The sequence below is a fragment of the Pan paniscus genome, chromosome 12 (genome assembly GCF_029289425.2).
Source record: "Pan paniscus chromosome 12, NHGRI_mPanPan1-v2.0_pri, whole genome shotgun sequence".
NCBI lineage: Eukaryota > Metazoa > Chordata > Mammalia > Primates > Hominidae > Pan > Pan paniscus.
In genome coordinates this window covers 116,078,863-116,106,395 of record NC_073261.2, presented here as the reverse complement: position 1 = coordinate 116,106,395, position 27,533 = coordinate 116,078,863, and the positions used below count along the sequence as shown (strand labels likewise).

Genomic DNA, 27,533 nt, shown 5'->3' with positions numbered 1-27,533 from the left:
GAAAACCCCAACTTCGCCTTCAAAGCGAGATCCTGGGTGGGGGCAGAGGAAGTCCCAGGCTCTGTGGCCAGGACTCCACACCCAGATTTCCACCGGGCTCGCTCTAGCCTGGCCCTGGCACGGGTGCTGCATGGCTCTGCTCCCCGCCTGGCATCCGGCACCCTCCACCTCTGTAGAAACACGGAACTGTCACAGGGACAGACGTACATGAGTCGGGGGTTGCTTTCAGAAAGTCTATGGTCTCATTTTGGTCCTGCCTTTGAGCTTCCTTTTCCTGCTGGGTTAGGGTTCCGGACGGAAGGGGAGCATTCTCTTGGGCGTTTCCCTTTTCCTGTCTCCCTGTTCTCTCCCCAGAGGCTCATGTATGTCCGTTTCACTCACCTCCCTTTCTCTGCTTGGGAGGCAGCTCAAAGAGCTCCTCTCCAAAGACTCAAGCTGGAGTGATGTTGGCTCTATGATGACGCCGCACTGGTCCAGGGAATGATCTCACTGGAGAGTAGCAGGAAGTCCCCCATCCTGTCCCCCACCCCACTGGCTGAGGACCATATAGCTGGGATGTGTTCACCTGGGAAGGAGATTGGCACCAGTTTGATAAATGGACACCCCCAAGTCTGGCATGGCCCGAAAACTCTACTCTGCTGCAGCTGTTTCCATGCCAGAAAACAGAGATTTCCAGAATACCGAGTCTGAATGTGCCTTCTTGGAGCAGCTTCAAATCTGAGCAGGAGAGCACTTGACCATCCTAACCCCTGACCTTCCTCCAGCGATTCCTAAAACTGGAAGAGTCACAGAATGTTAGAATAAGAGGGATCCTAGAAAAAGAATCACTCACTCATTGCTTTGTTCATTTGCTCAGGCACTGTGCTAGGCGCTTGGAATACACAACCATTCATTCAAACATATTTATTGACTGAATTGTGTGCCAGGCCCTGTTTTGGGCCCTGCGGGGGTACAGTGGTGAACAAAAGGAGGCAGACAGTCAAGAGATTTTGTAAATATAGTGCCAGGTGGCAGGAAATGCTGAGAAAGGGGTCAGGGTGAGGGACCAGAGGGTGAGGGTGGATGCTCTTTGAGGTATGTCCTTGGAGGAGGTTTCCCCACGACTGTTGAGCAAGGACATGAACTTGGAGGGAGTGAGCCTTGCAGACACTGAGGGGGAGGAAGAGCAGACAGGTGGAGGGAACTGCAGGTGCAAAGGCCCTGAGGCTGGAACACGCTGAGCAGCTTCTCTGACTGGGACAAATGAAGGATTCTCCTTCCTCCAGGACCTCCCGGTCTAATGAAGGAAAAAGACAAAGAAGTGATGCGTTCAAAGCTGAGTTCATACTAGAAAAATGCTGTTAGAATTCAAAGGGAAGAGCAGTTGCAGGGGCTGGGAAAGGCAAGCCTGAGGAGTGACCTTTGCGTTGGGCTTTGGTGGATAAGTAGGGGTTGGCAGGGTGGCTGAGGCGAGCATGCCACATGGGTGAACTCATATCTGCAGAGGCACAAGGTGTGCAGGGACAGCCACCCACACATTCCTCTTCCTGTCGCAGTAGCAGCTTCTGCAAGAGAAAGTACAGCTCTTGGGGATTTCCCTTTTCCTTTCTCCACCTCTTCCTTCTCACCAGCTTCATTTAGGGCATTTCAGCCTTGAGAGGGTGGAAAAGAAGGAGAGATTGGTAGAGGAAGGGGATTTCTATGCCCTGCTGGGTCTCTCTCTCTCCCTCTCTTCCCATATGTTATGTTTTTCTTGTAAGGTTTTGGGGAGTTGTGGGGAGTTTAAGAGGCTGGGGATGGGTAAGAAGTCAAGAAGGTTTCGGTTGGATTTCTCAACAACAGGTCATTGGCCTGGAGCCCGTCCAGTGGGTAAAATGCCGTGATGCAACAGCTTTCAGGAAGGCCTCCAGAAATGAGCTCTAGGTCAGTGGGTTGGGTTTAGGTGCAGGCACACCCTGGAACTGTCACTCTAGAGGTGTTACTAACCTCCTCTTTCCCCAGATCTGACTCAGCAGGGTTGGCTGTTCCAGCTCCAAAGAGAAGGAGGAACCTTTTCCTTCCGCAGCCCCTCCCCACCAGCCTCATTCCTTAGCTGGGGTCAGACCTGGGGTCCTCACTGCAGCTGGCCTCTGGCAGCATTCTCAGGCTAGCCCTCCCCGCTGAAAAGAGAACCGTGTGGGACTCACAGGTAATTATGAAATACAAACGCCATGATCTTTCATTCAAGGGCACTAAGGAGTGAATAAATAAAGGATACCACAGGGTGCTAATGAGCTTGAAGAGTCCCTGTTTGGTAGCCCCAGATCCAGGGTCCCTGGTATCACCCACTGAATGCTACTTCTACCCAGCACTGCCCACGGGAAATATAGTGGGAGACACATACCTATGTGATTGTAACTTTTTCTATAGCCGCATTGAAAAGTAAAAAAGAGGAAATTTAAAACTTGTTTGATTTAAATCATTAGATCCCAAGTGGTATCATTTACCATTTCACATGTAATCAAGAAAGAAAAAGTATTAATGAGATATTTTATGTTATTTTTTTTTCATATGAAGTCGTCAAAATCCGGCGTGTATTTTACACTACGGGCACATATATGAGTTCAGACTGGCGACGGTTTATGTGCTCAGTAGCCACGTGTGGCTGGTTGTGACCATAGTGGACAAAGCAGCCCTAGCTTATAGGTGGAGACGCAGAGGCACCTGAGAGGGGCGGGGTCTCAGCTCAGGCCCTGGGAGCCTGTTCAACAGCTCCCTCTAGCGTCGGCCCAGCCACACTTCAGCCTGGATGGTCCCAGATGCATCGGCTCCTCCCTGCACCTGGGTCCTGGCAGCCGGCACAGCCTCCCCGCAATCACCCGGGGGCAAAACGGGCCCCTCCTAGAAGAACTACCGGGAAGCTAAGGCTGCAGGCAGCTTGACTCTCACTTGCTTATTTGGAGAAAAGAAGGACACAGGCCCGAGTTGTTTTGAAAAATGCAGTCAGCCCTAGGAGAGGGGCTTAGCTGCAGGGGCCGTGTGGGTCCAGCGGTCACGGGGAGAAAGAACTGGGTTGGGTGCTGGATAAGAAAGAGCACAAACCTGTTTGTCTTCCACAGGCCCCTTCTGCCTTCCACCTTCCTGTTCCACCCCAGGCAGAACAAGCTCTCATCTCAAATGGCCTGAGCCCTCTGATTCCTTGAAGTTCAAATTCACAGCAAACGCCTCTCCAGCCTCTTCCTGAGCCTCAGTCTTTTTTTTTTCTTTTTGAGACAGAGTCTCGCTGTGTTGCCCAGGCTGGAGTGCAGTGGCACCATCTCAGCTCACTGCAACCTCCACCTTCCGGGTTCAAGCAATTCTCCCGTCTCAGCCTCCCGAGTAGCTGGGACTACCAGGTGCGTGCCACCACACCCAGCTAATTTTTTATATTTTTAGTAGAGACGGTTTCACCATGTTGCTCAGGCTGGTCTTGAACTCCTGAGCTCAGGCAATCCACTGCCTTGGCCTCCTGAAGTGCTGGGATGACAGGTGTGAGCCACGGCGCCCCGGCCAGCCTGGGTCTCTCATAAGCATTTGGTGTTTCCCACCTCTCTGGTCGCCTTCCCTCAAAGCATCTCAGAGTCTGGTTGGCCTGGCAAGCTTCGGGGATCTGACTGATGAAAGCGTTTTGGAGCAATGGGATGAGATGCCAACCAATGCCGTCAGCCGGCACTGAGGTGGGATTAACAGGACAATCAAGCCCTCGGTTCCCAGGAGCCTCGCTGAGCAGCTGCTAGAACTGTGCCACTAAACAGGCTTTAATTTACAGGCAATACCGACTCTGGGTTAACTATTTCTCACAGGGCTCCCCAGCTGCAGGTTTACATTTCTTTCCTTGTTCCTCTTTTTCTTCTTCTTCTTTTTTTTTTTTTTTTTTTTTACAATTCAGCAGATTAAGAACAATAACAGGGTAACTGAGAACCACAGAGGTGGCTGTAAGTGACTCATTAACTCCCTCTCCTGTGTTTCCATCACCGTGAATTAAAACATCATCGCTGATGCCCTCAGACAACTGTTACTAGTTTGATCCGAGCCTTGCTTGAATATGAATCTTTTTAAGCCGAGCAGGAGATGGTTCTGCTCTCAAATAGACTGCCCTCCCCTGGGCCTCCCATTCCTCACCCCACCATCCTCCTTGGAGATGAAAGACTTCCTGAGAAATGAAGGCTGGGTTTGCCTAATTACTGGAGCAAGGTGGCCATTTCTGCTGGGAAACGTGAGTGGTGGCTTTCTGTCTCTGCAGAAAGGCTTGCTTTTGCTCGGTCGTCTTACTAGACAGCCAAGCACCAATAAGGTTGGTTCCTTTGCTTAATGAATGACAGAGGGGTCACAGCAGCATGCAGCATTCCCCCCGCCACCCGTTTCTTGTGAGGCAGCCTGCGTCGGGCCCGACAGCCTCCAGGAGAGAGCTAAAATGAGGTCCTTCAGATTACATATTTCATCTGGGCCCTTGTTAATAAGCAAATGCTGGCTGTCCCAGTGAGTGACTGGGAGTGTGTGTGTGGCCGTCACCTTCATTTGGCATTCATGGGCTCCATTTACCAGTTTCATAAAAGTTCCAGTGGGGAGGCCATCTTGCAAAGCTGTCCTGGCGAGCACAAGCAGAGTGCTGGACACCAGCCAGGAGCACCCTGGGTGGCCTCCACGGCTGCTTATGGTCTTGGCATGGAAAGGGCCCAGGGGAGGTTGCAGGACAATGGGAAGGAGGTGGGCTCTCCACTCAGACCTCCTGGGTCCACAGCCCACCACCCCACCGAAGCCTCGGTCCCTTGTCCCTAAGGTGGAGCTGACATTGCCTCCTCTCGGCCTAGCCAGGAGTGACCCCACTTTCCCAGCTCCTAGAATCTTCACTGTGTCCTCCCCTGGATGTGGCCTACGGGGACCGGGCCTCCTGCAGCCTTTGAAATCCTCCTTGTCATTCAGTTGTGATTCCAAATGCCGTTGTCCTAGGCAAGCCGCCGAGTGCCCCGGGAATGAGTGACTCCCCTGGACCCCACTTTATTCACTTTTTATGCCCCATCCTGGGCGTGCCTACACCATAACTCAAGCCCCCCAGGGAGCTGGTGACTGGGGACCGGCATCCCAGTGCTCAGCCCGGGATTCGGCACTCAGAGGGCCCGACAGCCTGGAATACACTGAGCACCCCGCTGGCACCAGGCCCCAAGGACAGGCTGATGTTTCCACTTCCCTGGAGAAAGATCCTCCAGTCCCCTGCTCGGAGGCTGATCCCGGCTGGCTGCCCGCTTGCTCAGGGCAAGGAGGTAGGCTGGAGAGGGCGGACTTCCCTCAACTCACCCATCTTCTGTGGGTTCCTCACCAGCCTTCCTCTGGGCCTGTTGTTCTCCTGTCCAGTGTCTTTCCAGAGAAGATTCCTCCCCCAAGCTGTGGAGATGGGGCTGGGGTGGGGGTGGTTACCCGACTGCTGAGTCGCAGTACAGGGTTCCATGTTGGTCAGGGGTGGCTAATTGCTGTAAGAAACAAGTGCCAAACTTTGCTTGGCCCAGTGAAGTAGTGTTTCCTGATGTGTTGCAGTGGGATGTCACCGCAGGAGACGAAGGCTCTATTCCACGCAGTCACGCAAGGACTTAAGTTTCTTCTTTTTAGCAGGTCTTTCGTCTCACAGCCTTTCTCAGCCGGGGTTCCAGGAGGGAATCAAGGACTCACAGCAAAGGCATCATGGTGTGCAGGGAACGACTTTCCTCCTGCATACCTGGAATGAAACCAGTTACACACCATCCTTAGGTGCATGACTGGTTGGGGAAATGGGCACACCAGTCATTGACTGCAGGCTGTGGTTCAGATGAGAAAGCCTGGTTGAGAAATGCTTTAGGGTCTATGCCCTCTGGGGCCTCCAAGTCCTCCCCTGGATAGTCTGCTTCCAGGTGCCCAGCAAGAAAGGGCAGGAAAGGGCGTGTGCAGCAAGGGCTGCCCTGAGAGTTATGGAGGCCCAGGCCAGAAGTGTGGTCATCACTCTGGCCACATCCCATTGGCCAGAGTGTAGTCACATGGTACCACCTGGCTGCAAGGGAGGCTGGGAAATGTAGGCCGGCTGTGTGCCCTGGAAGAAAAGGCAATAGAGTAAGAGGAGCACATGGTCTCGGCACAGGCTCTATTCTTGCACATTCCTTCAGACTCTGCCTCCCACACCTCCTGAGGCTCTGGGGACCCCCTATCCCTGAGCCTTCTGGAATTTTGGGGCTCCAGTTGCCCTGTTTCTCCTCCCTGGCCCCCCTCCCTGCTCAGCTGTTTGCCATCTCCCTGCCCACTTCCCACTGATGTGTGTTGGGGCTTGTGGATGTGATCAAGGTCATAGGCACAGTCTTTCTTTTCTTTTTCTTGTTCTCCTTGTTGGGGTGGGGATTTTTTCAAAAGGAAGCAGCAAAGGTATTGTACTATTTTGGGGTCCCTACACTCTTCTGCCTCCACATTCTTCTGTTGTGTTTATGCTGCTAGACCTGGAACCTTAGGATGAGCAGGTCTTGGCATCAGACTTTGTTTGCATCAGCAGAATCCTTTCTTTGAAAGAGAACAGATGCAGAAACAGATCAGAGGGTTGCTGCTCTGGTCAGTGCTGGGCCCGGAGGCCCAGAGTCCTTCCTCCTCTCCTGCCCATCCTGTGGACCCCCAAAGCCTTAGGAAGGTCCCTGGGGCTCCTGGGACACAGCTCAGAGGCTCCTGGCTGGTGTCACTCCTCTCTGTGAGGCTTGAATTCTCTCCCTTGCATTCCGAAAGTGGGTCACACTGGGATACCAGCTTTGTCCAAACCTCCCTGCCTCTGAAGTTAGCCAAACCTTAAAGCAGGTTCTTGTGCATGTGTGTATACACAGCAACTGCAACCACAGCAAGAGTGTCCATTCACCCAACACAGACACCCACCTTGTGCCAGGCCCAGCTGGGTCACCTGGGAGAGGGTGAAGGGTAGGAAGCACTTCCAGAGGAGGTGCTGAGTGAGGCAGGAGGCCGCAGGCGCACACATCTGCCCTCTGGCACACGCAGGAAGGTGCTGGGAATGCAGGGAGCTTCTCCCCAGCAGACCATGATGCACTCCGCCTGTTACCTTCTAGCGGTGTGCTCACTGGGTTTGGCACTGCCCCTAATCTGGTGCCTCCCTTTCTATACGCATCTGTGATTTCAGGCAGATAAGTGTTATGAGTTTGGCATTCCAATGGGATCGGTAAGAACATAAATCACCGATCCATCCTGGGATAAATTTCTCCCTTCGTTCTGAGCGGTGATTTGGTTTTCATTGAGGTGAGTGGATTCTTAAGGCAGTGATCCTCAACTCCCAGGGCCTAGAACTTCACAGAAGGTGGCTCATTTTGATAATGAAAAATGCAGGGGTGCAAATCAGGCAGAAAGGGCCTGCCACTAGCCAACAATGTGTCCATCACCACGTCGCCCTTGCCTGGGCCAGCCTCCCCTCTGCTGCCCATGCAAGGCCTGGGGAGGAGGCCAGACCGCCTGGGTCCAAGCCCTGGCTTTGCCTCTCAGAGGTTCCGGGGCTCTCCCAGGGTTGGTTTACTTGTGGTGAAGCGTGACTAATAGGTAAAGTATCTGACAAAATGGGCCCCACAGGCCACGGTTGCTGCTTCTGGCTGTCCCTGCTGAGAGCAGGTGTAAGGTACCTGGCATCACTCCTGCCCCAGAGACACCGATAACACACATTTGTCAGCTGTAGGTCAGTTCCCCAAGGGTGGCTGTTGTGCTACTGTAGCACGGGACTGCAGACTGGGCACTTAAACTACAGAACTCTGTTTTCTCATGGTCTGGAGGCCAGAAGTCCAAGGTGTTGGCAGGGTTGGGTGTTGGCAGGGTTGGGAGTTGGCAGGGTTGTTTCCTCCAGAGGCCCCTCTCCTAGAATTGCAGATGGCCGTCATTTTGCTGTGTCTTCACACGGTTTCCCCTGTGTGTCTGTGTCCTCATCTCCTCTTCTTATAAGGACACCAGTCATATTGGATTAGGGCCCACCCTGGTGACCTCATTTTAACCTAATGACCTCTTTAAAGACTGTGTCTCCAAGTACAGTCCCATTCTGAGGGACCTGGGGTTAGGACTTCAACATGGGAATTTGGGGGAGGCACAGTTGAGGCCATAGCAGCAGCTGTCTCATTCTGCTCACAGCTGGTTCTCTCTGCCACGTGCCAGAGAGGAGTACGATGCCATCCCCTTAAACCACACACGGACACGCTGCCAGGAGGAACGTCATCACCTTTCAGCTGAAAGGAGTGAGGAATGAGGACGAGCAGGTGCAGAACACAGCCTTCTCACGTACTGGTCCATTCTGCACGTGCGCTGCTGCTCTTACAGCGTCAGACGGGAGGCTGGACTAGAGACGCCTAAGACAAACCCTGCTTTCCCCTCCAGATGCTGGCTGCAAGAACGCCACAGTTTGAGAGGAGTGTGGACAATAGAAAGCCTTGAGAGCAGCTGAGCTGATGAAGGGATGGGAAAATGGGCCCTTTTGAAGCCTAGGAATGACCAAGTAGAGATGTGCAGGGTTTGCGGGGTGCCCCAGCTTGAGTCTCAGTGCTCTGGGGGACATAGCGCAGAGTGGGACAGCCCTGTGGGTCAACCCCTGCCTGGTTCTGCAGACTCGGAGAGGTGGGACTCCTGCCCCAGGCCGCATGGGGGGCTGGCCCTGGGCTGGGTGTCCCTCGTGCTGCCTGGGAGCCTCAGGCAACCTGCTGCAGCAGCTTGTTTTGCCACTCACTGGCCTGACTGCGGGAGCTGGAGGGGCTGGGAGGCCATTCCCTACTCCACAGCTTAGCTCAACTTCCCAGGTGCCCCGCACCCCCATCCCTCCCTTCCCATAAAACCAGTTATTCCTCATTCTCATAAGCGCTCCTAGGACACTTGCCATGTTCTATCAGTTTGGGGGTTCTCTGGGGCAGCCATCCACAGATCCATGCCCCGTCTATGAGCCATCTCCCCTCTCCTCCTCACCCCCGTGCTCCCCGTGTGGTGTCGGCCCCCGAGGCAGGGACTGTATGGGTTTTGTTCACTGCCCACACTCCCTCTGACACACAGGAAGTTCTGGAAAAGCTTCCGCATGGTGAAGGAGCCACATGCGGTTTGGTCGGGTGCCCCAGGCCTCCTCTTCATCATCACGACCACCCTGCCATCCCTGTTATTCGGGGGGAGTCCAGAGCTCCGGGAAGTTGACCACCTCCCCAAGGCCCCCCAGCAGGGGTGGGTGGAGCTGGCTCTGAGCCCACACTCAATGCCTTTCCCCTGTGCCCCGGAGCCTGGCTCGGTGCCACCCGGGACTTGTTTGTGGAAGTGACATGTGAACACCTAGCGAGCTCCACGGGCTCTGCGTGTGTACGTCTTTGCTGACTCAGTGGCCCCACACAGCAACCCGAGGGCCAGGGCAGAAAGCACAGGAGGAGCCACCACGGGTGCTGCAGGGCCTCAGGCTGGGCATCCATCCTCCACCTGTCCTTCTGCCATCCATCTGTGGGTTCTCCCTCAGGTGCCACGCAAGGCCGGTCCTTCACAATGGCCCAGGCCCTCAACTCAGTGGTCAGGAGGGCTCCCACCACCTCAGGGCTTAGCGGCAGTCAAGGTAACCTCAGGTCCTCAGGCTACCTTTGCAAATAGGTCCTTGCAAAGACCCTAATTCACATTCACAGATACTGGGAGTTAGGACTTCAACATCTTTTAGGGGAGGACATGATTCAACCCATGCATCTGGGCCTAGGAAGTGGAACTGCCCCAGTGAGCGATGCCCTGGGCACTGTGCAGTTCTGGGGGACACAGCCCTGACAGCCGGAGGGGGGCTTTCTGGGCACAGAGCTGTCTGGGATCCGCCAAGGCAACACAGGAAGGAGTCCAGAGCTCACCTGGGTGAGACCCGAGAGCTGTCAGTGACAGCAGAATCCAGAGGGAGCCCACATCTCCAAGCCAGGTCCAGAGCTCTTCCAACAGGATAGCAGTCTTGTCAGGCACTCTGGGAGGCCAAAGTGGGAGGATCACTTTGGGGCCAGGAGTTCGAGCAACCTGGGCAACGTAGCAAGATCCCTATCTCTACAAACAAACCAAAAACCTCAGTAGCATCTTTGTTGTTTTTTCTCTTCTGTCAGGTATTTTGGTAATAGTGATCTTCTGATTTTACATTCCCCCTTTTTTTTTTCCATGTAGAAATCTCTATGGCCATTTCCTCTTGTGAATTAATTGAGTTTCTAAAGTGAACTAGCTGCATGTTAGAACCAGGACTTTTTTGAGCCCTTTAGAGCATGCTGGCAGGCGTCATCCCCAAGCCCCAGGGTGGGTCATATTTCTGGATGATGGAGGCAGGGGGTGCAGGGGTCCCCTATCTGCACATTGTTCTGGGTCTGATGTGATTCCTCAACTCCTCCATGAAACAGGGGCCATGCTTGTCCTCGTCTGGGGCAAACTGCAGTTGGAGAGGCTGGCCTCCTGTGGCTGCATATCCAGAGCTGGGCTTAACTGGCCAGGAGGAGAGAAGAATCCTCTCTCTTAATAAAAAGTCCCCAGGGGCTGGGCACAGTGGCTCACACCTGTAATCCCAGCACATTGGGAGGCTGAGGCAGGTGGATCACCTGAAGTCAGGAGTTCGAGACCAGGTTGGCCAACATGGTGAAACCCCATCTCTACTAAAAATACAAAAATTAGCTGGGCATGGTGGCGCATACCTGTAATCCCAGCTACTTGGGAGGCTGAGGCACAAGAATCGCTTGAACCCAGGAGGCGGAGGTTGCAGTGAGCTGAGATCGCTCCATTGCACTCCAACCTGGGTGACAAGAGCGAAACTCCCTCTCAAAAAAAAACAAAAAAAAAAGTCCCCAGGGCCCACGTCCACCCAGCCGTCTCTCTCCCTCCCGGCCAATGTTATTCTTTCCTCATAAGCCCTTCCAGAGCACAAACACACAAGCACGTATGTTTGTCTTCTTTTTTCATAAATGGTAACAAGCTCTGCTTGCTGTTGTGCAGCTTCTCTTTTCACATAAAAATACACCTTGAAGATTATTTCTTATGAGTACGTAAGATGGGCACCTGAGTAGTTTGCTGTTACAGACCACGTAGGCAATGGCCGCCTGCACAGATTATTTGCACAGGTGGGAGTATCATTAGATGTTTCTGGAAGTGGGATGGCTGGGTCAAGGTGAATGTGTGTTTGGAATTTTGGAAGATAAAGTCATAAAGATAAGTAAAAACGCCTGGCATCTTGGCTCACGGCTGTAGTCCCAACACATTGGGAGGTCAAGGTGGGAGGACTGCTTGAAGCTAGGAGCTTGAGACCGGCCTGGGCAAAATAGTGAGGCCCTGTTTCTACAAAAAAAAAAAAAAAATTAACTGGGTGTGGTGGTGTGTGCCCGTAGTCTCAGCTACTCAGGAGGCTGAGGTGGGAGGATCACTTGAGCACCGGAGGTCAAGGCTTCAGTGAGCCATGATCACACACTGCAGCCTGGGTGACAGAGTGAGAGCCTGTCTCAAAAAACAAATAAATAAAAAATAGATAGATAGATAGATAGATAGATATATTGATTGATATAGAGAGGATAAGTAAAAACAAAAACATGTATGTACTATAAAACCTGGGATGGGCTGGGCGTGGTGGCTTATGCCTATACTCCTAGCACTTTGAGAGGCCAAGGCAGGCGAATCACTTGAGGTCAGGAGTTTGAGACCAACCTGGCCAACATAGTGTGAAACCCTGTCTCTACTAAAAATACATAAATAAATAAATAGCCAGGCGTGGTGGTGCATGCCTATAATCCTAGCTACTCAGGAGGCTGAGTTGGGAGGATTGCTTGAACCCAGGAGGTGGAGGTTGCAGTGAGCCGAGATCACACCACTGCACACTCCTCATAAGTGCCTGGAAGGGCAACACAGCGAGACTCCATCTCAAAAAAAAAAAAAAAAAAAAAAAAAACAACCCTGGGATAGAGGCAGAGAAGAAAGGAAGTGGTGGGCAGTGTGGGTGGTCTGTCTTACCTTTCATAATGGAGAGCTGGTGCCTACTGTTTAGAATTCACAAACACAGAGTTCAAAGTGGTTGCCACTGTGGCTAGGGTAGGAGACATCTTTTTATTTCTCATTCTTCCATGTACTTCAAAAATTATTACGCCCTGTATATCAGTTAACTGTTAATGTAAGAAAATAACATGAGGTGGTGCAGTGGCAGCCGTGTGAATGCCGGTTAATCAGTCTTGCATTCAGGACTTGTGGAGAACCGCCCTGGGGGATGGTTTTGAGCAGAGCAGTTCCTCGTTCCCACAGGTGCCTCATTTTTCCCTGGTTCCATTCAGAACATCATTTACTGCCTAGAGCTAATTCCAGATCCTCCTCCCACCCGGGGCAGTTTATCAAAGGCAAAATAAAGAGGGTGGGCTGGGGACAGTGGCTCACACCTGTAATCCCAGCACCTTGGGAGGCGGAGGCAGGTGGATCACCTGAGGTCTGGAGTTCGAGACCAGCCTGGCCAACATGGTGAAACCCTGTCTCTACTAAAAATACAAAAAATTATCTGGGCGCGGTGGTACATGCCTGTAATCCGAGCTACTCAGGAGGCTGAGGCAGGAGAATTGCTTGAACCTGGGAGGCGGAGGTTACAGTGAGCTGTGATCCTGCTACTGCACTGCAGCCTGGGTGACAAGAGCAAAACTCCATCTCAAAATAAACAAACAAATAAACAAATAAAGAAGGTGGGTGGGGGTGACTCCCTGAAAGTTTCTAGACGCCTCTTCTAAAGATAAAAACATAATGTGATGCCTGAAAGAGGGAAGAACTGCCCCAAAGAGTCTGGGATGTGGCTGAGGTGGCCACTTTGCCTGGAGCTGATGAGGGGAATGAAAGTAAGAACTGATTTTAATCTTTGCCTCTTGTACAAACCCTGGTGGGCACCGGATGATGCCCTGTTACACTGATTTTAAGTTGCATTCTCCCCCCCGCATTTTCCACATTCTCCAAGTGAGAACATGTCCCGCAGTGTGAGGGTGAGCTGTCGTGATTTAATTAGAGTCTCTTGGCCTTCTTGGTGGTCCATAAGATAGTGGCATGCCTTCCGATGGGGGACCCGGGAGTTGCTGAGTCGCAGTGCTTGCACAGCGATGGGCTTATTTGGTCTCTCCGGCACATGGCTCAGCCCTGCTCCGTGGCCGTGGGTGGCGTCCCCGGCTGACCCCCTGTCTTGCAGGTGTAGTCGCCGCCGCCAGCCGCCATGGGCAAACAGAACAGCAAGCTGCGGCCCGAGGTGCTGCAGGACCTGCGGGAGAACACGGAGTTCACCGACCACGAGCTGCAGGAGTGGTACAAGGGCTTCCTCAAGGACTGCCCCACCGGCCACCTGACCGTGGACGAGTTCAAGAAGATCTACGCCAACTTCTTCCCCTACGGCGACGCTTCCAAGTTCGCCGAGCACGTCTTCCGCACCTTCGACACCAACGGCGACGGCACCATCGACTTCCGGGAGTTCATCATCGCGCTGAGCGTGACCTCGCGGGGCAAGCTGGAGCAGAAGCTCAAGTGGGCCTTCAGCATGTACGACCTGGACGGCAACGGCTACATCAGCCGCAGCGAGATGCTGGAGATCGTGCAGGTACCGGTGCCCGAGGCCCCGGGTCTCACCGCGGGCCCAGGTCCCCTCCCAGCTCCCAGCCCAGGGCTTTTTTTTTTTTTTTTTTTTTAAGACAGGAATCTTGTTCTAGTGACTGGAGTGCAGTGGCACTATCTCAGCTCACTGCAACCTCTGCCTCCTGGGCTCAGGTGATTTTTCCACTTCAGCCTCTTGAGCACCTCCATGCCCTGTCAATTTTTTTGGTATTTTTGATGGTAGAGAGAGGGTTTTGCCACATTATCCAGGCTGGTCTCGAACTCCTAGGCTCAAGCGATCTGCCCGCCTCAGCCTCCCAGAGTGCTAGAATGACAGGTGTGAGCCACCGTGCCTGGCCTCCCTGTGTTCTTTATGTTCACTCGACATTGGGTCTTTCTTGGCCAGGTTGCTACCTGGTGCACTTTTGAAAGTGAGCAGTTGTCACCTGATTGGGCAGACCCTTGCAAAGGGCAATGGTAAAAGCCAATGTTTATTGATCACTTGCTGTACATCAGGGCCGGGTGGAGCACTTTGATCCTTTTTCATCTTCATAACCCAACAACGTGGGTCATTCTCTGCATTTTACAAAGTCTGAGACTCAAATAGATGAATTTCTAAAAATTTTATTTTATATATATTTGGAGACGGAGTCTCACTTTGTCGCCCAGGCTGGAGTGCAGTGGCATGATCTCGGCTCACTGCAACCTCCACCTCCTGGGTTCAAGAGATTCTCCTGTCTCAGCCTCCCATGTAGCTAGGATTACAGGTATGTGCCACCGCAGCCAGCTAATTTTTGTATTTTTAGTAGAGACGAGGTTTCACCATGTTGGCCGGGCTAGTCTTAAACTCCTCACCTCAGTTGATCTGCCTTCAGCCTCCCAAAGTGCTAGGATTACAGGCATGGGCCACCGTGCCTGGCCAAGAATTATATGATTGCTGGGCTCCTTGGCACTTGCAAGAGGTACCTGCCAAGACCTGGGGAAAGCCCTGGATTTGAGAACTCAACAGATAGCTTGTGATGTCCCCAGGAATGCGCAGTCATCAAGTAAAACTGAAGCATTAACGATCACGAGAATCAGCTCAGCACAGGAAAGACGTAATTTTAGGAGGCATCTCTTCGCCTTCATGCCTATCAACAGCTCTAGCAGAAAGGCCATGTTTCAGAAGGAAACCAAGTTTTGTTCACTTGGCCAGGTGCCTAGGTATGTGAGAGAGAGTAGAGAGCAGAGCTGCCCCTCCCTGGCATTCCCCTGAGTGCCTCCCTGAGCCCAGGAGCATCCAGTTCTAGAACTCATGGCCAGGCCTGTAATCCCAACACTTTGGGTGGCCGAGGCTGGAGGATCGCGTGAGCCCAGGAGTTTGAGACCAGCCTGGGCAATATAGTGAGACTCCATCTCTATAAAAAATTAAAAGAGTAGCAGGGCATAGTGGCATGCACCTGTAGTCCAGCTACTTGGGAGGCTGAGATGGGAGGATTGCTTGAGCCCAGGAGTTCAAGGTGACAGTGAGCTGTGATTGCACTGCTGCATTCCAGCCTGGGTGACAGAGTGAGACCTTACCTCCAAAAAGACCAAAAACAAAACAAGAAAAAAATGGAACTCTTCAGAAGGGGTGGTCCCATGGTAGGGAACTTCAGGGATGGGCCTCCAGTAGCGGGTATCAAATCCGTGAACTTCTGCAGCAGCAGTGGCCCGCCTCAGGAGTGAGCGACCCATTTCCCACGTAGATGGTTTTCACACCGTCAGAGTAAATTAACATGGGCTCGGGGAACTCTGGTACTGTCGTCACTTTCTGGCTCTTAGCTTCATGCAGTGGCGGAAGTAAGAATTCTACTCCCCAGGAATCACCCATCCTGTCCTGTGTGTTAACCCTTACCCTTTGCAAATAGGTGTGCCTGTCACTGGCCGCGCAGAGGCTTGGTCAGAACATCGAGGCACTGGTAGAACTGTTCCGAGCAGTGAGGGGCAGCCACTTCTGTCCAAATGGGACAGCCCCCAAGTCCCCAAACCCTGAAAGCCTTCCCCCCACGCCATCGATGGCTCCCTGGCCGGCTGGGTGGTGTTTCTCATGGGACACTTGGTTGCTACCTCTTTCTCAAAATGAGAAAATGGTCTGTTGTCAGGAATGAGAATATCAAGCCACCTTCACGTGGAGTGCTCAGAAAATCCCACAGCAGTGCCACCACTCCCCACGCATGTCACTCTGCTCAGTGGCCACTCACCAGTCCTATCACCATCTCCTCTGTACACCCACCAGCAGCACAGAGTCACATGCCCCAGGCTGGGCCACTCAGGCAGAGACACGCAGAGAGACCAGTGGCTAGACTGAGCCCTCGGCTGACAGTGCCCTAAACAGGCCATGGAGACCCCAGTGCTGCTGCTTCCTGTACTGTCGGGGCTGGTGATGGGGCTTTCCCTGTGAGTTTCAGGGGCTCAGTCTCTTTTAAACTGAGGGGTAACAGCCATGCAGTAAAATGCACACAGCTCAGTAGGCAGTGTGGTGAATTTCACACATCTGTGACCACCACTCTCCCTCAGCATTCCCAGCCCCCGACAGGGACACTTAGGCACCTTCCTGGCACTACCCACCCCCAGGCAGAGATACCAGCACCCTCACCACCCTCCCAGTAGAACCCTTCTGCCAGCTGTGCTCTTGAACTTCACATAGACACCCGTGAGGTTCACTAGGGAACATTCTCCCCACTGGGGAAGGGTCCCGAAGGCCACCGGGAGCCCCTGACCTCTCCGAGCCTTGTTGTGGGCTGGGTGGAAGCCCACCCTTGCTGCACCCGCCCAAGCCCCCGGGCCTCTGAGCACACTGTCATTGCCCCCATCCACAGGCCATCTACAAGATGGTGTCGTCTGTGATGAAGATGCCGGAGGACGAGTCCACCCCGGAGAAGCGCACAGACAAGATCTTCAGGCAGATGGACACCAACAATGACGGTAGTGCGGGGTAGGGGCGGGGCTGCATGTGTACGCCACGGTAGGGGCAAAACCATGTGGTTTGGGGCACCCCCTCCCCTCTGCAGCTTCTTGGTCTCCTGAGGGCCACCCCTACCCGCCACCTGCCTGGCGCCTGCCATGCCCAGGGAAAAGCGGGATGCAGTCAGGGACACGCGTGCTGTATCCTGGCTCCTCTGTGCAGCTTTGTGATGCTGGGCATGTTGTGGCCTCTCTGAGCCACTGTCTCCCCACTTATAGAATCGGGCATACCCATATTCCCGTGGGTACAATGTTTAGGGGCAGGGAGGCAAGCATGCTGGTGGCCCTGAACCTGGAGGGGTTGAGATCAAAGGATCCCAGATGTTGGGGTCCTGGGGTGCTGGCCATGCCTCTCTTGCTGCCATCCTGAGAGAAGAAGCTGCCCAGATGGCCCCAGTGTCCAAGGGGAACTGTCAGGATGTACGCTGCCACCTTGTCCACCTACAGCAGCTCTGTGGAGACTCAGCCCCACTGCAGAAGTGCAAGTCTCACGATGGTGGGTGGCAGCAGTGGTGACGGGGCTGTGCCTCGAGTGCCCTCCTATGCATTGGCTGTGAGGTGAGGGGGGCTGTGGGGCCCTCCCATTCTGCTCTTCTTGCCGGCTTTGTCAAGAGCAGCCACAGCACCAGGTTTGCTTTGCTTTTGAGCAATAAAGAAACGCGACCTTAAGAAGAGAAAATACAGGCTGGGCGCGGGGGCTCACGCCTGTAATCCCAGCACTTTGGGAGGCGGAGGCGGGTAGATCACGAGGTCAGGAGATCGAGACCATCCTGGCTAACACGGTGAAACCCCGTCTCTACTAAAAATACAAAAAAATTAGCCAGGCGTGGTGGCGGGTGCCTGTAGTCCCAGCTGCTCGGGAGGCTGAGGCAGGAGAATGGCGTGAACCCGGGAGGCAGAGCTTGCAGTGAGCCGAGATCGCACCACTGCACTCCAGCCTGGGCAATAGAGTGAGACTCCATTTCAAAAAAATAAAGAGGAAATACTCCCTGGGTTGTGCTGGGGATTAAAAGATAAGCTAATGCCCAAGAAGCTGCTCTGCAAAGTCTGGAGTGCAGCCCTCGGGTCAGTTAAGCATGGCCCCAGCGGGAGACGGGATGTGGGGGAGCTGTAAGCAGCAAAGAGCATTCCAGGCAGCCAGGTCACAGTTTCAAAACACACACGCACAGAAAACAAGCCTGCCTGGTGCCTGGCATTGCCTTTGGGCTGATGGGAAATGTGTGTTCCACCCTCCAGCCTAGCAGGGCACCTGCTGCTGCTCTCCTGAGGCTGTCCGCTCCTCGTGGGGATGGTGAATCCGGTCCCATGGGGTTGTGAGGTTTCAGCGAGATGATGCCTTAAAGCTTTTAGCAGGGCTTGCACTCCACAAATAATGGCTGTTGTTCCCAACTTCACAGTGTCCCTGGGGAAGCCACCCATGGTCACTCGATGCCCGAATCTGCCTCCTGGCTTGGCCCTGCCCACCTCTTCAGAGGGCATCTTCTAGGTTGGTTGGGAATTTGGATGGCATGGTCGTTGCTAATGTGCCTGCTGGGATGGAGCACTTCCTCCTGTGAGCCCAGGGGACCCGCCTGTCCCTGGAGCTTGGGGCAAGGAGGGAAGAGTGATACCAGGAAGGTGGGGCTGCAGCCAGGGGCCAGAGTCAGTTCAGGGAGTGGTCCTCGGCCCTCAAAGCTCCTCCGGGGACTGCTCAGGAGTGATGGTGCCCTGGAGTTTGCCCCAACTTCCCTGGCCACCCTGGAAGGTGCCTGGCTGCTCCAGGCCTCTAGGCTGGGCTGATGGGTTTCTCCAGGACACAAGTATCATTAAAGCCACCCTCTCCTCAGCTTGTCAGGCCGCACATGTGGGACAGGCTGTGCTCAGCAACCCCCTCGCCTGCCCTGCCCTCCATCAGGAGGAGCCAGTGGAACCTTCGGAAGCTCCCAGCATCTCAGCAGCGCTCAGAGTCGTCCTGGGGCAGCTCTGGTTCTCCTGACTGGAGGTCCATCTGGGCTGGCCCGCTCTCTCTCGGCCTGAGACAGGAGGGCCTGGGGTCAGGAACTGGAAGTGGGGAGGCTGGGGCCGTGGACTCTGAGGCCCCACACCTAGCCAAGGAGATGACCACACAGCTGGCTGCCCTGAGTGGTCAGAGGTGGAGGGTGGGGAGCCACTCTCTCCATTGGCAGAGGGTCCTGGGGACTGTCTGCTGAGGGCCTGGCTGTCCCTCCCTCTCCCTACCCACCCCTTAGCCCGGGCATCGTTTGGGCTCTCTTGGGGCCAGCAGGCTGCCCAGGCCCCAGAGGCATCAAGTTCGTGCCCTGGAAGAAGCCAGCCTGCCCAAGCCTGGGCCAGAGTCCCATGAGGACAGGTGCCCCTGCCTGCCAGTGGGCTGGAGGGGCTGAATTCCCAGGAGGGCCCTACTGTGCAGGGGCGTCCTCCGTCCTGGTGCTGGTCTGAGTCCTCAAATGCATCCTCTCAGGCGCCTTTGAGATGGGTGTTCCCATTATCCCACCTTCGAGACGAAGATCCTGAGACCTGGAAACGTTGGTGGCTTGCCATGTGCCAGAGCCGAGAGCCCCTCCTGCATGCCTTCCCCTGTGCTGGGCCTGGCTGCATGCGTCTGTGTTGCCTGCACAGACATTTTGCAGGGTGCCCTAGTGATTCCAGCTGACAGCACAGAGCCTCAAACAGACACATGGAGGGGCTGCCCCAGGACCCAGGCCGCCAGGACGCAGCCAACCTCAAACCTCATCCTTCCCCACCAGCTGGAGCCAGAGGGACCGCCTCCTGCCCTTGAGGCCACGTCTGAACGGGCAGAATCCTTACAGCCTATCCTGCTTGTGGACTAGCAGAGCCAGGGCTATAGTGACCACAGTGTGAGCTCATTGACAGCGGTTATGGGATGGGGAGCGGAGGGTCAGAAAACCTCACCCCACCCAGCTCAGCCGATCAGCCTTACGGAGCCCCGCCCTAGGCCACGAGCCTCCAGAGGCCACTCAGCCCAGTGTGGAGTCACCCAGTCTGTGTCCTGGGAGAGGGAATATGTTGTCACCAGCATTGGATGCGGAGGATGAGGGGGCAGCTGATTCCTTAGCACGACCAATCTTTTTCTAGGTTTTCCTCTCACCGCATGGGGCCAAAACAGTACAGAGCATGAGTTCGGTACCCCAAGCCTGAGCAGCGGGTCTACGCTGATGCCAGGGAGGATCCGGACCGTGCTTCCGGGGGCCCCCAACCAGCATGGCCTTCTCAGCCTGGATTCTGTATGGGTTAGAGGCAAATGCTTCATTTTTCTGCACAGTGTACACGTTCCTTAATAAGCAAAGTGTGGGGTGATTTCTAAAAGGATTTAAATGGCCTTCATCAGCCACGTCCTGCTGAGCTTGCTGGGTAAGCCCTTTGAGGTACCTGATGTATTGCAGGGAGCAGGGAAAGGAAAAAGGATTTTTTTCAGAAATGCCTGTAAAGTGAATGGAGACTAGACACCGTCCAGCTTCAAGAAGGCTCAGGACTTTCAACAAAGGGAGCATCCCTGACCTGAGAGCTGTCCCCATCCTCTCTGGAAGCATAAAGAACAGTGAGCACTGGCTAATCCCATTGTCTCTGGTCCCCTGCAGGCAAACTGTCCTTGGAAGAATTCATCAAAGGTGCCAAGAGCGACCCCTCCATCGTCCGCCTGCTGCAGTGCGACCCCAGCAGTGCCAGTCAGTTCTGAGCGAGCGGCCCCTGGACAGTTGCAGAGAAACACAGGCTTGTCGTGCCGTTTAAGCTTTGCTTGCAAGAGTGGATGCCCCGCAATTGTTCCTGCTCTCCCGGGCCCCGGGCCTGGGGTATGCGTCGCACCTGCCCGGCCCGGTGGCTGCGCCTCCCTCCTCCACCTGACCAACGCGACATTCCTCCCCTCACGCCTGGCCCGGTCCCTTCCAGGGCAACTCCCAGGGATGTGGTGACATGCAGGGTTCAAGTGTTCTTGGTTCCAGGCACCTCCCGGCTCACGGGGAGCTCAGAGGTCCACGCCGAGGAGACCAGGCAGGACCTCCCGAGGCTGCGCCCCGGCCGGCCCATGCGTTTTGTGATCCCAAGTGACTCTGTGGGAAGGGTGGGGACGAGGCGTCGGGAGGGTAGACAGGGAGCCTCTCCCGTGCATGGCTGCCCCCCCTGTTCATTTTCTCCACCACAGCCGCTTGCACGTATAGATACTGTGGTCCCCTTTCTTTTAATATATAAATTATGTATGGTGAAGTGGAGTGTATTGTGTAGGTCCCGTATTTAATGCCTCTGACTGCCTTTGAAGCGCAGCCCCCTGTGGCCCGCAGCCCCCTGAGCCTGGCTGTTGTGTGGTATTTATGCTCTCTTTGTCTGCCTGTTTCTAAGGAAATGCATGTGTGCCCTGAGCCGTGATGATCCTCCCATCCGTGTTGTGAGCACAGGCATTTGTGTCTGGTCTGTCCTCCCTGTTGATTGGTCTGGCATTTCCGGTATTAAAATGATAAAATAAATGGCATTTTCTGAGTTTTGCGTCTGCTCGCGGGAGCCCCCATTCCTCAGGCCGTGGCCCCTGCACTCTCCAGGCAAGGTGGGTCTGCTGCGTGCCACCACTGTTGGTAAACCCGGCCCCTCTTACGTCCCTCCAGCTGTCCCCGCGTTTATAAATCTTGCGCAGCCTGTTCTTCAATATCTGCCTAATGCCAAGAAATACTCGTGGAAATAAACGATGACTGTTCTTGGCAGATCTGACGGTCAGGCTTCTGCCTCCCCCCAGCCCTTCCCTCTCCTTCTCCTTCCACGGCTTCAGGTCGTAGGAAAGCCACATTCCAAGAGAGGACGGGCATAGCCAAGGGTGCAGTCAGGCTGGCCCCAGAGGTGGCAGGCCTGGTTCTCCATCCAGCCTTCGCCGCTGCCGTCAGTGCTTCTGGTCCCAGCAGCAGAAGGCCCAGCTGAAGAAGTGGGGGTTGGTCTCGCCTGCCAAGGGATCCAAAGGCAGCATCGCTGGGGATCCCCAGGCATCAGCTTGTCTTTTTTTTTTTTTTTTTCTTTTTTTAAGAGAGAGTGACTCTCTATGTTGCCCAGGCTGGCCTCAGCCTCCTGGGCTCCAGCAATCCTTTCGCATCAGCCTTCTGAGTAGCTGGGACCTCGGGTGAACAGCACTGCGCCTCCTAATCACAGTCAGCTTTTCACCTCAGGCTTGTCTTCCTGGGGTGCCCACAACTGCTGTTGTGGTTCTGGGCAGTACAGCTGACATGGGAGCATCAAGAGGCAGGGAGAGAAGCCTCTGTCCTCCCACTGAGGGACAGGAAAACCCTCCAGAATCCGCCCACCACCCCGTCCCCACCAGCCCCACATCTCATGGCTGAAACCATGGCCTGTGTTCACAAGATGACCATGTCATGGCCACGGCTGGCTTACGCTGGTCAAGATGGCCCTTGGCCAAGGAGGCATCCGCCTCCCCCAGAGGGCATAGGGTTGGGAAGGGGTGAGTGGAATGGAGGTTCTATTACCAGGACGGGCACTACGGCGTCTGCCCACCTGCCTGCTGCTGTCGGCTCCTCTGTGCCTCAGTGTCTTCACTGTAGGGGATGGGGGGAGCTGGGTGGCTCAAGGTCACATATGCAAAGCGCATGGCTTGTAACCTGCCTCCCAGCAGGCCTTCAGCAACAGCAGCTAATTTGTTGATTTTAGTCATTTTAATATTTTTTAAGACTCCATGTCTCTTTTAATAGAAATGGTGAGTCTGTTTGCCAAGTGCCTTCTGAGTCAATGGCACTGCTAGAGCTATTTCATAGTAAAACTCCGCATGCACCCAGAGCCACCAAGCCTTGATGGGGGAACCAGGTGGGGTGCAGAGATGGAGGCCAGGTGCCCTGGGCAGATCTAGCTTGCTACGAAGAGGCAAGACGGTGCCTTTGGCAACACTGCCTCACCTGGAAGAATAGCCAGTGAATGGCTTGAATTTTATAAACATTTAACTGGGACTGGCAAAGGTTAAATCAAGAGTGCTTGTTGTGGGGAGGGCTCACTTATGATGGGGACAGAGTCCAACAGAAACAGATGGGAGTGACCACTACATTAGTCAGGGTTCTCCAGGAACAGAACTGATAGGAGACATGCATGGATGGGAGGGGTGGGTGGATGGATGGGTGGGTGGGTGGATGGATGGATGGATGGATGGATGGATGAGTGGGTGAGGGGATGGGTGGGTGAATGGATGGGTGGGTGGATGCATAGACAGGTGGATGCATGGATGGGTGGATGGATGGCTGGGTGGATGGGTTGGTGAATGGGTGGGTGGGTGGGTGGATGGACAGGTGGATGGGTGGGTGGATAGATGGCTGGGTGGATGGGTGGGTGAATGGATGGGTGGGTGGGTAGATGGATGGATGGGAGGATGGGTGGATGGGTGGGTGGGTGGATGGGTGGGTGGATGGATGGGTGGGTGGATGGATGGATGGGTGGGTGGGTGAATGGTTGGGTGGGCGGGTGGATGGATGGATGGGTGGATGGGTGGGTGAGTGGTTGGGTGGGTGGGTGGATGCATGGATGGGTTGGGGGGTGGGTGGGTGGATGGATGGATGGATGGGTGAATGGTTGGGTGGGTGGATGGATGCATGGATGGGTTGAGGGGTGGGTGGGTGGATGGATGGATGGATGGATGGGTGAATGGTTGGGTGGGTGGGTGGATGCATGGATGGGTTGGGGGGTGGGTGGCTGGATGGATGGGTGGATGGGTGGGCGGGTGGGTGGATGTATGGATGGATGGATGGGTGGGTGATTGGTTGGATGGGTGGGTGGATGCATGGATGGGTGGGTGGGTGGGTGGATGGATGGATGGATGGATGGATGGATGAATGGGTAGGCGAATGGATGGTTAGATAGATGTATTTATCATAAGGAATTGGCTTATACGTGATTATGGAGGCTGAGAGGTCCCAAGGAGACAAGCAGCCCTGTCCCCTGTAGACAGAGGTCAGCAAGCTGGGGACCCAGGAGAGCTAATGGTGTAGTTCCAGTCTGAATCTTAAGGGAGGAGGAGGCCAATGTCCCAGCTCAAGACTGTGAGGCAAAGAACAAATTCTCAGGCTTTTGTCCTATTCAGGCCTTCAGCTGAGTGGATGAGGATCCCCACACTGGGGAGGGCAATCTGCTTTACCCCACCTGGTTCCCCCATTGGTCACCAGTTCCAATGTCAAATTCATCCAAAAGCACCCTCACGGGCACACCCAAAATAATCAGTTTGCCCAAATGTCTGGGTACCCCATGGCCCAGTCATGTTGACACATAAAATTAACCATTATAACCACTTCTGCTCAGATGTGGAGGAGGTAGATATGGGGATCCTAGTGGACCCTGCCCTACAAGGAGCTCACAGAAGCCAGTATGATTTGTCCAGGAGTCCAGTGCTCTCTGGGAAGGCAGGGAATTGAACCCCAAAGATGGTGTCCCTGTGCCAAGAAGCCCAGCCTATCAGAGGGGGAAAGAACCCAGAAGTGAACCCAAAACTGTCGTCCATGCCACCCACCCAGCAGGAGGCCTCCTCAGTCTCTTCCTTTGTCCGGGATCAGGATCTTTCAGGGCGGGTTGTTAGAAAGTGTCTCGGCTGGGTGCGGTGGCTCACGCCTGTAATCACAGCACTTTGGGAGGCCAAAGCGGGTGGATCATGAGGTCAGGAAATCGAGACCATTCTGGCTAACACGGTGAAACCCCGTCTCTACTAAAAATATAAAAAATTAGCCGGGCGTGGTGGTGGGCGCCGGTAGTCCCAGCTACTCAGGAGGCTCAGGCAGGAGAATGGCGTAAACCCAGAAGTCGGAGGTTGCAGTGAGCCGAGATGGTGCCACTGCACTGTAGCCTGGGTGACAGAGACTCTGTCTCAAAAAAAAAAAAAAAAAAAAAAAGAAAGAAAGTGTCTCCATCTGTCCTTCCCTGGTAATTTGCAGTACTGGCCCTGGGCCTGCTTCCTCTTCCTCCAACCCCCTCCTTCTGCAAGCTTCTCTCTTGTCCTGCCTTCTCCTTGCCCCAGGGGATCCCAGACCCTTTGCCATCCTGCACGGGCACTCCAAGTTGTTAAAGTTCCTTGGGAGTTGCATACAAGTGTCCCTTATCCTATAGACAGATAGAAGATCTAATCATGTACCTGCCTAAGCAAGGCTTATGTGGGTGGACTCAACAGAAACTCTGGAAAATGGCTCCGGTGGCTCCATGGTCCCATCCACCAGCTGTCCTGACACTCACTGCATGGTGTCCCATGCTCACTGAGTAAACACAGGGTAATGGGAACAACTCCTGAGACAGGAAAATGTTTAGACTCGAAGGAAGGAAGCCCTGGAGTGTGGAGGGGAGGGTGGCAGTATGGGGTGTTAGTCCCAAGACAGTTCATCTAGTCAGGCCACGATTATCCCCTAGTAGGGCAAGACTGTCACCTTCCTTACTCTGAACCTTAGGCCTTAATTAATACAGCCCCAGGCATTTTCTGCTTGGGTAGACTGGCCTCCCGCGTGGGAACCAGCATTGAGCTAGCAAAACATTAGCTCCCATTTATCAAGGGTTTCCACGTACAGACACTGTTTAAAACTTTAAATGTCTAATTTAACCCTCCCATCAACCCTGCAATGTGGTATCACTACCACATTATACAGATTGATAATGCTGGTTTAAGAGAAGTTAAGTAACTAGCCCGAAATCCTTAGCAAGAGGTGGCAGAATCAGGAATTGAAAGAAGGATCAGCTCCCAAGTCCGAGGTGCATCTTCTCCCGATTCCAGAAAGGTCTTCCAGTAGCTGGGCTGGAGCCGGGTCCATGTTTCCTTGCCAGCGGCCTCCTTCAGGGCCCCTGGTGTCTAGAGAAATGAAGGGGTTTCTCCCTGGGTCCCTGAACAAGACTTAAACTCACTGTATTTGTGGCACCCAGGCCTGACTCCCTCCCCACCCCGTGCCAGGTCACGCCCTAGTGGAGAAGGGGGCGCACCTCCCCACCACTGCCTGAGGGGCGCCCTCCTGAGCGCCTGTTTCTCAGGGCGGGGCACTGGACTCCCAATGGAACCCTCCCCTCCTTGCCAGGCTTAGGCAGGTACGTCATTAGATCTTCTATCTGCCTCTTGAGATCAGGGGTGCGCATGAGCAGGGACCCAAAACGGGGGTCCAGTTAGGATCACAGCCCCCCAAGAGGAGACAGAACCCACAGGACCTTCAGGCTTCTGAGAGGGACCTCGTGGGCCCAGGAAAAGGTATTTAGAAAAACAGGAGTTCGGCCTGGGATTCATCCGTGACGTGACCTTCCCCCAGCCGCCTTGCCCTGGGCTGGGCGCCGTTGTGAATCAAGCCCACACGCCTGGGGAGCTGCCAGCCAGCGGGAGCCTCGGCCGTCGGGGAACAGACTCCGGCTTGGGCAAGCAGCCTGGCAGCCCTGAAAGGAACAAGAGGAAAATGGAGCTGTGGGGCAGGGGCGGGGCTCAGCTCGAGAGGCAAGTGGTCCCGTGCTAGTCCCACCTGTCACCAGCCACCCAGTCCTGCCGCTCTGACCCCGCCACTGCGGCGCAGGGGCCTGGTGCCCGCTGGTCCTGGGCTCCGGCTCCGGGTCGGCAGCGATGTATCCCGGCCCAGAGTGGGGCGGGGTAGGGCAGGGCAGGGCAGGGCCAAGGTCAGTTTCCTTTAAGCTGGGCACGACCTCTCCTTGGCTTGGGGCTCCCTTACTGTGGCCTGGGAAGAGGTCTCAGAGGAGACGGGGTGATGCTGGAGACATGGTGGCGAAGGAGCACTGCGGGCCTGGGCCCCGGGGGGCAGCTGTTTATCCAGCAAACACCTCCCCAGGGCCAGCGTGGGGCATGGCACAGCAGGGCACTGCCGGGGCGCAGGAGCTGCGGGGGCGGGTACAGCCTGCCTGGGGCAGGAGGCTGGGGAGGGTGGGAGGGAGCTCGGGAGGAGGGGTGGCTGAGGCCAGCGGGGGCGGGCGGGGCGGCAGCCCCTGGAGGGCCCCTGGAAGGCCTCAGCTCCTCCGGCTCTTCCCAGCGGGCTGTGGGACTGTACCATGGGGCCCCGACCTGAAGGGGCCACCTGCCTCCTGCAGTTCACGGGAAGGCAGACCCTGGCCCGCCCTGGAGCCACCTGCCCACGGCCTCTTCCAGCTGCAGCCAGGCCCTCCGGGCTCGAGCGGGCTCATCCACTAGGTGTGTGTGTGTGCGTCTGTGTGTTGTGTTGGGTGTGTGTGTGGCTGGGGCATGTGGTCTTAGTGTGTGCTGTGGATGTGTGTGGTGTGTTTGGGTGTGTGGGAATGGTGTGGGGATGGTGTGACTTTGTGTGTGATGTCGAGGTGTGTGGTGTGTTTGCATGTGTGGTGGTGTGTGGGCATGGTGTGACTGTGTGTGTGTGCTGTGGATGTGTGTGGTATGTTTGCGTGTGTGGTGGTGTGTGGGGCATGGTGTGACTGTGTGTGTGTGCTGTGGATGTGGTGTGTTTGTGTGTGTGTGTGGTGGTGTGTGGGGTATGGTGTGACTTTGTGTGATGTGGATGTGTGTGGTGTATTTGTGTGTGTGGTGGTGTGTAAGGGATGGTGTGACTGTGTGTGTGCTGTGGATGTGTGTGGTATGTTTGCGTGTGTGGTGGTGTGTGGGGCATGGTGTAACTATGTGTACATGTGTGTGATGTGGATGCATGTGTGTCTGTGTGTGTCATGGTGTGTGGGGCATGGTGTAACTGTGTGCTGTGGATGTGTGTGGTGGTGTGTACTGTGCTGTGTGTGTGTGATGTGGATGTGTGTGGTGTGTTTGTGTGTCATGGTGTGTGGGGCATGGTGTAACTGTGTGCTGTGGATGTGTGTGGTGGTGTGTGCTCTGTGTGTGTGGCATTGCGTGTGCTGTGGATGTGTGTGGTGGTGTGTACTGTGCTGTGTTTGTGTGTGTGTGTGTGTGTGTGTGGAATTGCGTGTGCTGTGGTGGACCCGCCGGGTCCACAGGTGGGTGGCTTCTGGAGTGCCACATGAGGCTGTTGAGTGGCAGCCCTGGCAGCTCATTCCAGGAGGGCCAGGTG

General features: G+C 54.8%; 1 protein-coding gene across 16 annotated transcripts in view; it reads left to right on the top strand.

Moving 5' to 3' along the window:
* The window catches only part of HPCAL1 (hippocalcin like 1), a 292,220-nt gene extending 271,206 nt beyond the window's left edge, over positions 1-21,014 (top strand). For 11 of the 16 annotated variants that reach the window (XM_057301344.2, XM_057301346.2, XM_008952306.5 and 8 more), the window contains 3 exons: positions 13,157-13,558; positions 16,392-16,497; positions 20,133-21,014. In XM_057301344.2, coding sequence (XP_057157327.1) covers positions 13,181-13,558; positions 16,392-16,497; positions 20,133-20,230 — 582 coding nt within the window. In that variant the 5' untranslated portion in view covers positions 13,157-13,180 and the 3' untranslated portion in view covers positions 20,231-21,014. Of the gene's footprint in view, positions 1-1,980; positions 2,168-13,156; positions 13,559-16,391; positions 18,023-18,362 lie in introns of all 16 variants that reach the window. The other 5 variants (XM_034952600.3, XM_014343756.4, XM_034952599.3 and 2 more) reach the window with 2 other exon arrangements.
* The last annotated feature ends 6,519 nt before the right edge of the window (positions 21,015-27,533 follow it).